At 41.1% G+C, this 15,669-nt stretch overlaps 1 protein-coding gene across 1 annotated transcript in view; it reads right to left on the bottom strand.

The window, feature by feature from the left end:
* The window catches only part of ctnnal1 (catenin (cadherin-associated protein), alpha-like 1), a 54,526-nt gene that overhangs the window by 22,088 nt on the left and 16,769 nt on the right, over positions 1–15,669 (bottom strand). Inside the window, exon 2 of the mRNA XM_026157469.1 lies at positions 2,107–2,296. Coding sequence (XP_026013254.1) covers positions 2,107–2,296 — 190 coding nt within the window. The remainder of the gene's footprint in view (positions 1–2,106; positions 2,297–15,669) is intronic.

Raw genomic sequence — 15,669 nt, 5'->3', positions numbered from 1 at the left:
CCTCCTAGCATCTCTCATCAAACCCCAGGTACAGGTTTCAGTGTCAACAGATATGTTATGCATTTCTAGCTTAGTCATAAAGAAATAAATAAAAAGACCGTAGCCTTGCAATGAGCAGGAAGAAAAAAATTAATAAATGAAAATGAGACTGGCAGCCTGTCCAGGGTGTACCTTGCCTTTTGCCCTATGATAGCTGGGATAGCCCCCGACCCTGATAAACATAAGCAGAAGAGGACGGATGGATGGAAAAAAAATGAGGGGTTTCCTGCTGGGTGGTAACCTGTCTTCAAACAACTGTCTGTCAGACAGACTGGTGAAGGTTTACAAACAAATGCCATTTAATTGCCAACACGTTGCAATCAGTCTGAGCTGAGGAACACGACTCGTCTGCAACCCGTCTCCTTACTACAGGAGACTCAAATCAACTTTTTCTTGGTATATTCCTACATAAAACAATAGTTGCAGATTGCGTAAGTCAGCAACTATGTCACTATTTCTGGAGGAATTTCTGTTTCAGATGTATGAGAATCAAACTGGACTCTGAATGTAAGTAATTAATGTGAATTTCTGTGTATGTAGACAGCAACAGATTTTCAAAAGATGCTACCAGACTTACAGTTTGTGCTGATTTATCACCGTAAACTGCTGTATTATAGAAAACCGACTGCATGTAACACAACCCAAACTAATACCAGACTGATAACAGACTAGCTGCGCCTGGCTGCGAGTGGTCGCAAACTTCGATCCTCTTTTCAAAGCCAATACTTTAAATGGCAAAGAGATTACAAGCTGGGGCGGTAACAAAATATTGACCATGTGCTATAGTCTCCAACCTCCATCTCATTATTGAGATGGAGGTTAAAGCAGGTTTAAATAGCATGCATATGAAATTTGCCGAAAACATCCAAACAAATCTGCTCCGATCTGCTCAGGGTTATGAAGAAATGGTTTGCACTGCATCCCGGGAGAGAGGGCAACTATTAAATGCTCAACTCAACTCCAGGACCTCATGAGCATGTTTTAGAACTTGGGCTGAAACCCTGAAATGTTCAGCATAATAACTTTATCAGAAAAATCCCATTAGGGTATCCAATATGATATAATCTGTAGTATTGCTACTACTACTAATACCACTAATCTTAATATAATGATTGTAGTGTATGTTTGTATGTCTGTGCCTTAACATAAGACACATTACATAGAATGTTTCATCCATAATAATTAAACTTCCAAGGACACCAGGATTATCCACATCGATATAGCTTTTGGGAAGAATATTTACAGAACACTTAGATCTTTACAAATGTAGAGATGTTAGTAGAGAATCTCTCTTTAGAGATGCAGCCGTGGAGAGAAATCAACACAGAAAAGGTCAATTAATATAAATCGATGGGAAAATATGATTGGTTCTTCAAACAGGTTATAAATATGTATCTGCATAACAAAGAAACTATCAATTTCTGTTTGAGGTGCTGAATATTAGGGGAACTACAACCCTTTTAATCTCACCAACAGCCTGCTGCATAAAGTCTCCTATTTCCTTCTATCAGAATCCATTATGCAGTGCTTCCCAAGCCCACATACACACATTAATTCCCTCACTCTACACAGCACCCTTGGGTGCAGCAGCACTTTTTCATATTTTACTTCCAACCTAATAACGGCAATGTGTTTAGAGCACTCTGGAGGTCCTCTGGTGTAATACTGTTTGACAGCCAGGCTGTTCAGACTAATCGAAATTTGATAAAATTTGATAAGACTGAAGCCTGAAGGTGATGCTCGATGCTTTATGAAACTGCCGTTGGTTGTCTTAACAAAACACTGATGAGAAGCCTGCAGCTTATTGGATAACCAGGTCAATACACCCTCAGTGGAAAAAACAGAGCATCATAAAGAAATGACCAAGTTTACTACAGGAAAATAAAGGATCCATCACGAAGAAGCCTTTACGATAAAAAAAAACAACCCAACAACACTTACTTTATACATCAAACACATAAAAAGGAGTGAAAGCTAGAAAACAAACACTCCACTATGTGCTACGTTTATGTGCAGCAGTTCAGTAAAAATGTCAAGTAAGAACGAGGCCCAACCAAAGATGCTCACCTGCTCTGCGAGCTTCGAAGCAGGCTTGACCCATCTCATCCTTCAGCTCCTGGTTCTCTGCGGCGATGGCCTCCCCGACTGCTACAAAACGCCCCACTGCTACACTCACCGCCTGGCCCACCCTGTGTATAGCTGCCAGGGTGCGCTCTGACTTCTTTGGCTTGTCTTTGTGGTTGATCAGAGTGGTGATCTGCAGGAACGAGTGGAGAAAGGAAAAAACAGGAAAGCAGGACAGCCTTGTTAGAAAACAGATTCGGCTGTAATTCTCGTGCTTTTGTTTAAAAAACAGTGAGGAGGGGGTGAGTCTTTGAGCAACGGGCCAGTTTTTGAGGCTGTAATATAGTTTATCCTATAGCATACACCATCTTCTATAAACAATATATAGCATCTGCCATATGTGTCTGTGGGACATGCACCCAGTACGATAGAAGACCAGTTATAAACACCAGTTTGCTCATGTTTACGCACATCTTCTGTGACCTATACACAGAAACGCGTGCACAGAGACAAGTCAGGTGGGCCCTTTAGTGGTAATTGAGAATATTAATAATAAATGAGCTGGACCAATTAGCATCCATTATTTATTGATCGCTTCTATTCTCTCCAGTTGTTACTATCATCATCACTTTGAGTATGTGGCTACGAATGAGGGGCACGTGTGTGTGCCAAACCATTTGGGTCAGGAAATGGCGGGTGGTGATTTTAATTGGTCTATGGCTGTAGGTGGTCCAAGTAGGGGTGGGGGGGCTTTTGTGGTAAAGTCTTTGAGGGGCTGCAGAACCTATGCTGCCTCTGCTGAGTTCAGATGGCTGAACAAACAGCATCCTGACACAGGAATGTTACGCAGCAGGTTGTGGATTTTCCTCTGCCAAAAGATTCTGAATGAGACCCTTTGAAATGTGACCTGATAGATTTAAACGACTGTAACACATTTAAATATCAGATGTCTTGAAAAGCTGTTTCTTTTAATAAAAAGAAATTTAAAAAAAAACATAAAAAAAACCCACAAGTGTGTCATCAGGAAAACTGTTACTTTCTTACTCGTACATTTGTAATGTAAGGTGTGAAATGCATTCGGCGTGACTGTCAACGACCAGCGCCATCTCATTCTGTGCAGGATTCTTTAATGTTTGCTCAGATTTTCCAACATTCAGTTCATCTTTTTTTTTGTGTACATTGCAAATCATTTTAAAATATGTTTCATGCAGCTTTTTCTGCACAAAACACATATCTAGAACGTTCATAACCTAAACCATTGAAAAAAATACTTATGTACTTCACAAATTTACAAATATTTATCTGCATGACAAAGAAACTATACATTTCTGTGCAAGACTTATACAGAAAAACTCAGCCTTACTGTAAAATCTAAGTATCTGTGTAGATTAAACTGTGCTTTGGCAGTCCATTTCAATGGAGTGGGACAATGGAGCCCTTTCTCTTGAAGAGACACTCTTTGAAACATTGCGTGGAACATTTTTGCCATGTAACTTGTAATTTATTTTGCCGTCTTATTTTAAGATTTTATTGGTGTTCACTTCGGTGCTGATTCACCCAATGTCAATTTAGATTTGATTAACTTCAGCACCAGGAAGATAAAACAAAGAATTCTACAAGAAAATTGCCTGTAAAGACAATTTTAATGTTTTATTTTCGTTTGTGCACACTGTACACAACCTCTCATCATTTCCTTACAACAAAAAAATAGGACAAGGATGCATGTGTGTTTGTCCTTTTTCCCCCCTTTGAGTGCTGTTTACTGTTCAGTGATTTGTGTTACTTTGACCCTTTTGCACTCCAACACATTTGGGGGTTATCCTTTCATTTTAGTGTCCTCTGTGGGTTACACAAAGGTAGAAGCCGAGGTAGAACATGTCCGGTATTTCATTCAGACTTAGTGTTTCTCAGACCCTCATGATGACTTGGAAGTCTTTTGTTTGCTCGTAGAAAATACTAAAAATATATTTTACTTGAAGACGAAGTACCTTGATAATAATTATCACGATTACATTTCCACCACATAATCTTAAGCAAGGATTTTCTTCTACCTGCCCCACCGCAGGGTGGGCAGTCAGCAGCTTGAAGCGCTCCTTTGTAAACCTACAACCAGCTTTATGAGCCAAACAGCACATCCAACAAGGCCACAAAGTTGAGTAGTTAGTTTAAGCACCACAATATACAAGCAAAACACACACCACCTGGATTTGTTCAACAGAGTTATACTGGAAGGTATAAAAGGTGGTTTCTTGTCCCTCCATTGTAATGATAATAACTTATATCAACAGAAAGAGCAGATGACATAAATTTGCAGTTCTGACAATGTCAAAAATTTAGACGTAAACATTCACCAGACACTTAATTAGCTACACTGGCTCAATAATGCAAATCTAATCAGCCAATCTCAAGGCAGCAACTTGTATTTAGGCAGGTAGACATGGTAAGAAAGCAACACTGACTCAAATAACTACTCATTACAACCAAGGCAGAGGACCTCTGAATGTACAGCATGTCAAACTTTGAAGCAGATGGGCTACAGCAGCTGGAGATTGAGACTACAATTCACACAGCCCAAAACTGGATATTAGAGGATTGAAAAAATGTTGTCTGGTCTGATGAATCTCAACATTCAAATGGAAAAGTGAGAATTTTGGCATAAACAACATGAAAGCATGAATCCATCCTGTCTTGTATCAACGGTTCAGGCTGATACAAGCGTAATGGTGCGGATCACATTTTCTTGGCACACTTTGGCACCCTTGGAACCAGCTGAACATTGTTTGGGCATCAGACCCTACCTGAGTATTGTGCTGAACATGTCCATCTCTTTATAATCACAGTGTGCCCACCTTCTGATGGTTGCTTCCAGCAGGATAATACTGCATCTCAATCCAAAAGATCATCTTTGAGATTTTGTTGGAACAGGAGATTCATATCATGGATGTGCAACCGATGAATCTGCAGCAACTGTGTGATGCTATCACCTATATACACACGGGCCAAAATCTCTGAGGACTGCTTCCACTACCTTGTTGAAGCTATACAATAAGGAATTAAAGCAGTTCTGAAGGGTCCAACCCAGTACTAATAAAGTGGTCTCTGAATATATATACCGTACACTATTGGTTTCACATGATAAGCTGTACTGGCAGCTACAAGGCTGAAATAAATCATCTGTGCCTTGATTCTGTTGTTTTTCTCTACACGTACCCCTCTTTCACTTGTCACAATTTTTCCCCTCATTCTCCATCCAATGACACACTATTGTTTTCAAGCAAGATCATGACCCTAAAGCGCTCTTAAAGCCCTTCTTTTAGTCTGTCACTCGTCACTTTATATATTGCCTTAGTACAAGAGGCTCTCTTCCTGCAAGCCTAGTGTTTTTCACTGAGTCATCCACACAGAGTGGGATACTCCTAACGAAAAAAAACAGTGCCGTCTGGCTGGACATTATGCAGCCTATCAGAAGATATTAGATCACTGTGACACATGATTCACATCTACGTCATAAAGAGACTGTTGTTCAATATTAAGTGGAGTTCATGTTATACAACAGACCTAATTGTTGCTTTTGTGATGTAAAATGCATTTCTGATGACTGAAGCGTTTCACTCAGCAGGGTGCATGCATGTCTGCACAACACGGTGCGCATGCTTTTCCTAAAAGACTTGTACAAGGAAAGGGACGTGAACACACACGGCACGAATCCAAAAACAAGCTTCCGATCACAGCGAGAGCACAATGGAGGGAGCTAGACTTTCAAGTGAGAGGAGAGGAAGAGAAAGTGACGGAGGGAAACAAAAAGAAGGTTAAAAGTGACACAGAAAGACACCTCCAGTACAGCTTCCTGTGTTAACAAAAAAGCTGCAGCTGAGGTTGAAAGAGTCGAACAAATTTAACACGGCGGGTCTCTGAGAAACAAATAGAGACGAAAAGATCTCAGCGAATCACAAAGGGAGAGTTGGATTTCCTCCATTAGGGATTACTAGGTGGGTACGTTTACTGGGCTGTGCAAACAGGAACAGAGCAGGGTGGAGAAAGCATAATATTGATACAGTGCCATCGCAGAAGAGAGGCCTCTGTGTTTGTGTGTCAGAGGAACTTGACACAAACACAGAGGGAGGAGAGTTCATGTTCATTTTACATTTATTTTTAAAAAAGATTAAATTTTCAGGTTTTTGAAAAAACTAAATGGCATTTTTTTTAGGTGTTTTAACTTATAGCTACTGGAAATCCAGTGGATACTTTTGCATCCCAAATCTCACCTTCATATGACTTTATATTTAGGCCCATTTATAGAAATTACCTCTAGACCTGAGCAATACTTTCTGATGTCTTGATTTGAAGAATTAAAACTATTTTGAGGTCAAAGGTTATGATTTGACTGTATTTTACACACCTGAATACTCTCTTACAATTTCAGCCTTCTTCACTTCACTCCTCTGACACACACGCACGCATGCACGCTGTGTCTGAATGCCAATGAGCACTGAACCAAGCAGCATCGGGCCCAAAGCCTCCAAACCCCACTGAAGATTTACATAGTATGAAATCCAATGAATGAGCACAAACGTTGCTCTAGATGAAAAAGTCAAAAACCCTGACAGATCTGTTTATGGACGGGGATAACTGAATACCTCTGCAACCTAAAAAAACAAAATTAAAAAACCGCACATCCTCCCTCCTGTAATAGTTGAGTCCTTGCGCTTTACTGACGTGAATACTGAAGGCTTTGCTGTGGGGGAAAAACAGCTTAATCTTCCATGTGACTTGATGAATGCGTGGAGCCAGGCTGCAATGCACATGTTGCTATTTGAAGTGGTCCATTTACCCTTGGTACTCTCTTACATACAGTGTGTACAGTACACACAGAGTTCTGTATACACGTTTTCCCCTCTCACAATAACACTGGTTCGCAACCAGTTAATTCCAAACCATTTACCTCTCTTCTCTTGTGAATAATTACGATAGCAATTACAAGGTCATAAAAGAAATGATAACAGCATACACTTAGCAACACAATACACAGAGTCCACCCACTGGTAAGCAGGAAATCTAGACTAACACCTCAAGGACACAGTGACTGACTATAAATCAGAGGGTAACAAAAGCTGGGAACATTTGCGGCTGCTTCCCGTGGCTACTGACTGAATGGCAGTACTAGGTGAAAGTTTGGCATTATCTGAGTCATTCTTTTCTTTTTCTCTGCCTGTTTTTTTTCTGTTCTCATTTAGATGTATGAACGTCTAGATAAATGGGTGTTGCTGTGGAGGAGAAATCGAATTTACTCAAAACAGATCAATTCAGAGCCTCTTCTCCGATGGCAAATTTGCATCAATCTTGTCATTTAATAAAAGCAAAGGCAGCAAGATAAACGTGAGTATGAACAAGCTGATCCTACAGCCCTGATGGGGCCCTATTAAACACACATTGTTGACATTTATTACAATAATTGCTTGCTCGGCAAGTGTTGTGTTGGTCTCCTTATTCATCTAATTTATATCTGTGCTTCTAAGCTTCACTTTCCCTCCCGATAAAGGGAATTTATCTGAAGCAAAGAGACTTTTTTCTAGAGTTTAGACAGAAATAGCTACAAATCCAGCTAATGGAACTATGTGGGGGGAAAAAATACCCATCCATGTGTGGTGACAGCAGAGCTCTTTTCCCCTTTTTTGCCCCCGTAAGCATTTGCATGCATATTTGCAGATACAGGTATTTGATTTGCTGGAGAACTGCTGCATGTTTTTTTCCTCCCTTTTTGGGTACAAAAGAAGGAGGTGACAGCTCGTGAAAAGAGAAGCGGATGAGGTGGAAAGAACTAAAAAGAGAGTTTTGACATCTTGGTCATATTTAGCTGCTGAATGGATGAAAATGAGTTTTGTTGTGCTTTTTCCTTTAATCTGACTGTCTTTTTGTGTTTGTCCTTGTTGATATGTAAAGAAAAAAATACGTTCCATCTGTTAAAACTTTGGCAGCCGTCTGTTTGTGTGCGCCTAAGATTGTATCTCTCATTAAATAGACTCTACAGCCTATGGATCACTGTGAAATGGGAAAAAGAACACTTCCAGGTCTCATTTCAGCCTATTACAGCACAAAGGAATCATTGTTGCGAGGAGTACTGGACCCAAAAGGACGCCATAAGTGTTTGTGTTTTCCACTATTTTTGTTTCCCCCCCTGCTTTCCCCGTCTTTGAATATGAGCAGTGGTACCCTTGAAAAATCCAAGTTTCAGTTTGGTCTTTATTGATGCAAGGAGAGACGGGCTGGTTGTTCACCCAGGACAGCGAGAGAGAGGAAGAGAAGGAAGAAAAACACATAAGAGGAAAGGGATGAAAGTCGCAGTGAACATGCGCTTTAATGGGTGAGCAATTCCTTCCAAATTGGCCGCAAGCAGACAGGAGTTCGATGCTGCGCTGGTTGACTGCCAGACTCTAATATATGAAGAGATGAAAAGAGAGACAAGGGAGTTGGAAGTAGCGCGAACGCAGATAGATGAGGAGAGGTGAAGGGAAGAAAAGAATAAAGTCAAGGACATGTCACATCTACATCGCTCTTTACCTCGTCTTTATTTCTTCCTCAATGAATACCTACAGTCATCCTCTGTTTCACACTTCCTTCCTCTGTGACTTTAGAAGTCTTCCGTCTCCCCTTCTACCTCCATCCCTCTCTTCTTTACACTCCTTCTGTGTGCAGCAAGTGATTTTAGTCTGTCCCTAGAGCTGCACTGCTGCAGTACATACAGTACAGTAACAGCTTGCAGTGCTTAAGCTGCATCCTTAAGGGTACACCGTACATGTGCATAACTGCACCATCCTACTCTTACTCTGCATTAACACATTACTTAGACAGCATATGCACATTCATCCCTTGTGATTTCAATGTACAAGTGATTAAACTAAGCACACACACACGCACACTGACTGGGAAAGTGGCCCATATGGATATGGACAGTGTTCAGGACAGCACCGGTCATTACTAAACACAAACACTGCTAAACAATGGCCAGTGGCCAGTTAACAGGAATATTCTGCATTAACGCGTCATGCCCACGTCTAACAAAGATATAAAAACACTAAATTTAATCCCTTACAGCTGCCTACAAATACAACAGTAAGCGCTACAGAGTCAGCTAATGCAGCAAAATTCACCTTTCGCACCAGAAGTTTTTTGTGGTGGACTTTGTTAAATTACAACCACAAGGCTGCAGTTCAATTTAGCATTAAAGCCGAGCTAAACCACATCCATATGTAGTCTCGACTAGTCATGCATTCTTTGGGAATTAGACCGCATATGCAGAGCTATTTTCATTTAGCACACTCACACACACACACACCTGCAGGAACCATCACACCTACTGTACCACAAGTCTGTCTGTGCTATATAACACCCTGAGGAGTGTAAATTTTAATCTTTATGCTGTTTTTAAAGCCTTATTTTGGCACCATGCCCAAACCACTTGTACTGTAAGGAAAAGTAACAGAAGCGAGGAAGAACACTGCAGCTTAAAGAAGTTAATAAGCCCTCGAATCGAGGCTGGAATATCCATCTGTCTCTCCGTCCATGGTTATTTGGTAGAGATGCATACTATATACCTGTCACTTACAGATATGCATTATTACTCTTTATAACATGTAAGTGCGTAGGGGAAGATCAGCCACAGAAACAGAGGAGAACAAAGTGACAGAAAAAGTAGGTCTTATCAGCACACACAGCTGTGCTTGCTGTAATGAACTTGCAGAGGCCACGCAGAAAGCTACAGGTTTATGACCTTGGAAATCTTTTTCGGAGACCAACTTCAGATCACTTCGATTTGGTGGCCCCATTAAAAGCTCCCGAAGCCCGAGACGGCAGCCTTCAGACCAGAACCTCAGTTTATGCCCGCTGATGCCTCCCTTGTCACAAAATGTACTTCACGGGCCGAAAGCACAAGACTGTGAGCGTGACTGTGTCTCTAGAGGGATCCCTACACTCCATCGATGTGGGAGCACAGGGATTCCCAGATGGCACTGAGCTCACAGAGGAACACGATTACAACAACAGGAAAAGATGAGATTTTCTGAAACAGACTGTGTTAAAACCGGCCTCTGAAGTGAGCCAAACAGAATACCAAAACATCTGGTAAAATTTCAATTCCCTCACGAATGACAAATGTAAGCCATAAAATGTCATACTAAAGATATAATAATTACAGTACAATTTTATAGAGTCAGTAAATGTTGGTAAATGTTGGTATTGGATTGCTGCCCATAGTATTTATCAAGATTTTTTACACCTGGTGCCTCGGGTCATTTTGACGGAACAGTTCAAAATTTTGTAAAATAACTGCATCTTCCTGAACTTTTGTACTTGTACTGTTATGTTGGCAAGAAACCAGAAAAGGCCGAAGGGAAGTTGCTGGTTCTAGCAAAAGAACCGATTCTCACCTCCACAAATTGTCCTCAAAAGGTTCCTGTATTTAGATTTTTGTTATTTTCGGACAAAGCCAATGTAGCTGGTTCCCTTGCTTCCAGTGTTTATACTGAACTGAGCTGACAACCTGTCAAACTGGCTTTGAATTGAGCATTCCCTGTTGTGGTGAATACCAGGGCTCCCTCAGTGTATTTTTATATAATTCTGTTATTATTGCTCAAGCGAGCTTTAATAAGCTGGGTTTTTTTGTTTTACACAGTCGTGTTTTCTTGTTTGTCAGTCGAAATTGTTAAATCTGTAACTCACTGTGTTACTTTCCTTTGTTTGATTAAAGTCTAGACGCGAGTGACGAAGGTCACGAGTCAGAAGACGAGAACATGGCATGAACCGTAGCCCACTCGCTCATGTATGCCAACAGAGATGAAGCTGATGAGACAGACAAGCATGCGGGGACACTGATGGAGGTAGACAGGGAGAAGTGGGGGCGTAATGAGGCTTGCAGATGCAGAGGCAGGCAAACAGAAAGAAGGGCTCTTTGACAGTAAAGACAACCTGAACAGAATACAGTGTAGCAGTTGAATGAGGTTGGATTTTCATCAGACTGTACCCCATCTGAGTTGTATGAGAAAAGGGCACTCTTTGGCCTTCAAGCTCTCGCTTAGCAATGAGAGGTGACATTTGAATATGTGGACAGACAGATTGAATCCACAGCAAACATCAGCGAGAAAGGTTATCGCTGATGAATAAAAACTAGCTGCATCCCACTGCGTTTAAGCAGCTGCTCAAGAAGGACAATAGAGTATCATGTCTGCAAAGTGTGTTTGTCACAGGCTCTCTTATTTTATGGTTTTTTTGTCAGGGAAAAAAAAAGTGCTAATATATGATATATTCTTGTTACAAATCTTTTTTAAAAAAATCGTGAAAATGGTCTGGAGTTGAATTAAGAGTGCAGTTTTCATGTCATCTATAAGTTTCCATCACTGCAAAATGAATATAAACAGTTCATTGAATCCTTTTCTCATCGCACGCCGTTCAGATTTCCAGAAAAAAAATAATAATAATAATTGTCTGCACATTAAAAGAAAGCAGCTGTGAAAAATAAATCTAACCTTCTCAAATCTCTTGTTTTTTGAGGTAATTCTTACCCTTTTTTGATAATTAAAGACTGGTGTGTCTTCATCATCACTGTAAAGTAGTCAGATGGCTCCATTTCAAGACTGCACAGAAGAAAAAAGCGACATTGCTGTCTAAATGGTAGTTTTAGTGGACGCAGTTTGCCAACTTGGACTCTGATGCAAAACCTATACAGTAACCAGAGTGTACGTTGCAATTTCACTGGGCTAACTTCCACTCTCCACATGATTCAGTGAGTAAAATAACTTGTGTACAAGTGTGACTGTTGAAATGGAGCCTCTGTGTGCGCTGCAAGCAACACTGGACTTATGACATGATGAAAAGGGCGGTAAATACAATGGTGCTTAAAACACATCCCTTTCTCCTCTGACCACTGTAGCATGCTAAGGCCGCAATGTCTGCATAGCGGTAGAGGATGGCAGCTACTCGAACACAAACACACGCAGCTCGCATTCAAAAGAACACAATACATCTTTTCATTCCTCTTGCTCACGTAATTCGGTGGATAGTCGGTGGGAGGGAGACGGAGAGAGAGGGAGGGAGAGAGAAATGGAGAGAGACAAAGAGAAAGTCAGCGAGTGGGGTCAACCAAGGAGAGCAGAGGGGTGATCTGAACATAGTGTAACTGTTGGGTCAAACTCACTTCGGCTGTCTCAACTGTTCAGTGTACTTGGGGGATGTAGCCTAGGAATACGTGTGCTGCGGGGGGTTAGCACCCCGTACAGAACGCCCCGAGGCGGCGGCTCATCTCGTTTCCTAACCTTTTCTTCCTGACTGGCGCACTCATATGTTAGGTTGCTATGTTACATTTCAAAATGTACCAACATTGCATTTGTTTTCTAGGATAAGCATTCGTGAAGATTAACATGATGGTTGTTCTGCATTATAGCACTTTTATGTTCCAATCGGTTATCAAAAGTATTTCTTCTTCTTTTCATCCCTTCTACATAATGACACAGCAACTGTTTGCAAATGCATTAAAAAGGAGAACTGAAATATCCTATTGGCATAAGTATGCATACATTTTACTCGCTCCTTAACGGAAGCACTTTTAGCAGTGATAAAATTTGTCAATCTCTGCAGAAATTTTTTTTTCATGCTGACGACGAGTCTCTTGTTGGGGCACTCAGAGACATTGACAGACTTGTACCTACACTTTCTCCAGCGTCGTCTTAGCTGTGTGGGTAGGCTCGATGTAAAGCAAACTAATAAAACACCAAAGTCGCACAGCTTTTATATCCATGAGGCCTGATGGCTTTAACATGCAAGAGGAAACATGGTACTTTACAGGACATTTAATAACTTAATTAAAACATTTCCCTTTACTGTATGTGCGAAACATATGTGAACAGCAAAGGGGTACAAATACATTAGAAATTGAATCAGTATTCTGGCACATTGTGTTTTATAAACTAAACTTGTTTTTTTCGGAGCACAACAGCAAGCGCTTCATCAGCTTTTGTGTGTGAAAGGAACTCAGCCTTGGCTAGATTAGCTGACTCTGCAGGGAGCCCTTTGAATACAATAAAAAAAAATGCAAATATGTTTAACTGGACAAAGAACTTGAAGCAATTAAACAAGGGGGTGAATCAATCAAAAATATTTTTAATGCTGACTACACAGATTTCTTTAAAACCTTTTTTTTTGGCTCTGCCTCAAAAACAACCCCCAAAAACTACATTTATGATGTTCCATAAATCATCTTTTTTCAACTGTTCCCTTTAGTGGTCTCCTGGGCGGATCACCTACCTCCATCTCGCTCTCCCTCCTCCTCTGTCACACCAACCCTGTGCAAGTCCTCCTTCATTACATCCACAAATCATCTCTGAGGTTTTCCTCCTGCCTGGCAGGTCCATCTTCACCATCCTTCCTGTCCATATGTCCAGACCATCTCAGCCTTGCCTCTCTAGCTTTAACTCCAAACCTCTCAACCTGAGCTGTCTATCTGATGTTCATTCTGGTCACTCCCGATAAAATCCTTCTAAATCCTTCCCTAAAACCACGCATCATAACAGTCTCACTACACTCTAGTAAATCATCCCTTTCACTCCTGCTGCTATCCTTCTGTCATAAATCCCCCCTGACGCTTATCTCCACCTACTGTCTGTTGCTTTGGATGGTTGACCCCAGGTATTTAAACTCAGTCACCTTCAATACCTCTGCTCTTTGCATATTCATCTTTTTTTAATTTTACCTGTCTGCCTTTTTTCTCACACACACACACACACACACACTCACACAGATACATTCTGTCCTGCTTTTACTGACTTTCATTTCTCTTCTCTCCAGAGCATACCTCCAGCACTCCAGGTTGTCTTTTACCAGCTCCCTGCCCTCACTACAGATCACTATGCTGTGTGCAAACATCATAGTCCAATGAGACTCCTGCCTGACCTCATGTGTCAGCCTGTCCATCACCATTTCAAACAAGAAGCGTCTCAGAGCCGATCCCTGATGTCATACCACCCCCACCTTGAACACATCTGTCCCTTCTACCACAACACTCTTCACACCCTTTGATATTATTCTATCATGTTCCCAAAATTAAACAAAGCAAAAATGAAATGTTAGAATTAAACATCTTTGGATTCTCGTCTTATTTTGCAGCTGGTATGATTACGAAGAGCAAGTGGGTCCACATTGTATCAGTGTGACAGTTAATCAGATCTGTCTGGCCGCGAATATGCAGAGGAAAGCAGAGTAGCCGAATAGATTGCATGGCTGGCACACAGTAGACAAACCAATAAACTGAGCTCATATTTTCCAAGGGACCATTCACTGTCAAATAAACGACAAATATAATCCCACTTATTGCCTGGAATTATTGCTTGGCATCGATCCGCCGTGTTCTGCCACGGTTCAAGTGTTCAAAGCTGCTCTGAAACCTCTTAGAGACAGATTTCCAAATAGAGGGATGGAAGCATGGCCCGGGGTTTCCAGATTACATTTTTGTGATTGTTTCACATGAAGAAGCATTTATCTCTGGGGCTTTGCAGCAGACTGGCTTAGTGTTTGTGTGCCATTGTTGGGCAGTGCTTCCACACAGGAAGCAAGAAGCTCAGAGGAAAGCAGAAATGGGTGTGTGCTACCTGGTACTCCATCACTGCAGTCTAAAAATAATGGGAAATCTATCAAGTCTTAAGTGGGGCCCATTGAGTGGGCTGAGCACAGAGCTCTCCAGAGTCACTCTGAGGTTCAGGCAGTCTGTGAGTTGACAATTTTATTTTTTTTCCCCCCACAAACCAAAGCAAATCAAAGGTTATTAAACCAATGACCATTTTACACCTTTATTAAGCTGCTTAGTGCTAACGTGCTTCCTTGACATTTGAGTAGATGAACTACTTAACTAAGTAGAAAACATAGCTATGAGAGAAATGAAACCCCACCCCACCGCTCTGGTTTGTTTGTGCATGCACTGACAGTAACACATAGTCTATTGAAAGCAAAGCGCTGCTACAGTGTAATCAGTACGGCTGATATGAGGTGCAGGAAGTCTAGAGGAACCAGCAGCTGATAAGAGAGAATGATAAACCTGGGAGAGAAACAGATGGACAGCTGTGATGAAGAGATAGAAAGGAGAATGAAGAGGATATACAGTAAATAAGGAAAAGGGTAGAGAAATAAGGCAGGAACACAAAAGATATGACCGAGAGGAGGCACGGAGCCAAAAACTCTACATTATCTGAAAACTTTCTGAGAGATATTGCTCTTTTTCCATTAAGAGCAAGTTTAGAGAATAGAGTGTATGAGGCAGTGTGTGGAGAGTGACCTCTGATTCAGTAGTCCTTGCTGGGGGGTAGACAAACAAACCATAGCTGCGGATCAATTTTTGCTCTGTTAACCACAATCCAAGGTTAACCAAGATGGGAAGGAGAGCAGAGAAGGGAATCGATCCCTTCGGTTTGTAGAGCACTAGACCATGACACAAAGTGCTGTTGTGGTTCACGACCTTGTTTTGCTTTGAAACCCTTTACAGTCGCAGCACAATAATAGTATTTATTTTTTTTAATCTGCAAATTTATT

The sequence above is a fragment of the Astatotilapia calliptera genome, chromosome 22, assembly GCF_900246225.1.
Source record: "Astatotilapia calliptera chromosome 22, fAstCal1.2, whole genome shotgun sequence".
NCBI classification, from domain to species: domain Eukaryota; kingdom Metazoa; phylum Chordata; class Actinopteri; order Cichliformes; family Cichlidae; genus Astatotilapia; species Astatotilapia calliptera.
Note: the sequence above shows the minus strand (reverse complement) of the source record. Positions and strands in the feature narration are given on the sequence as shown.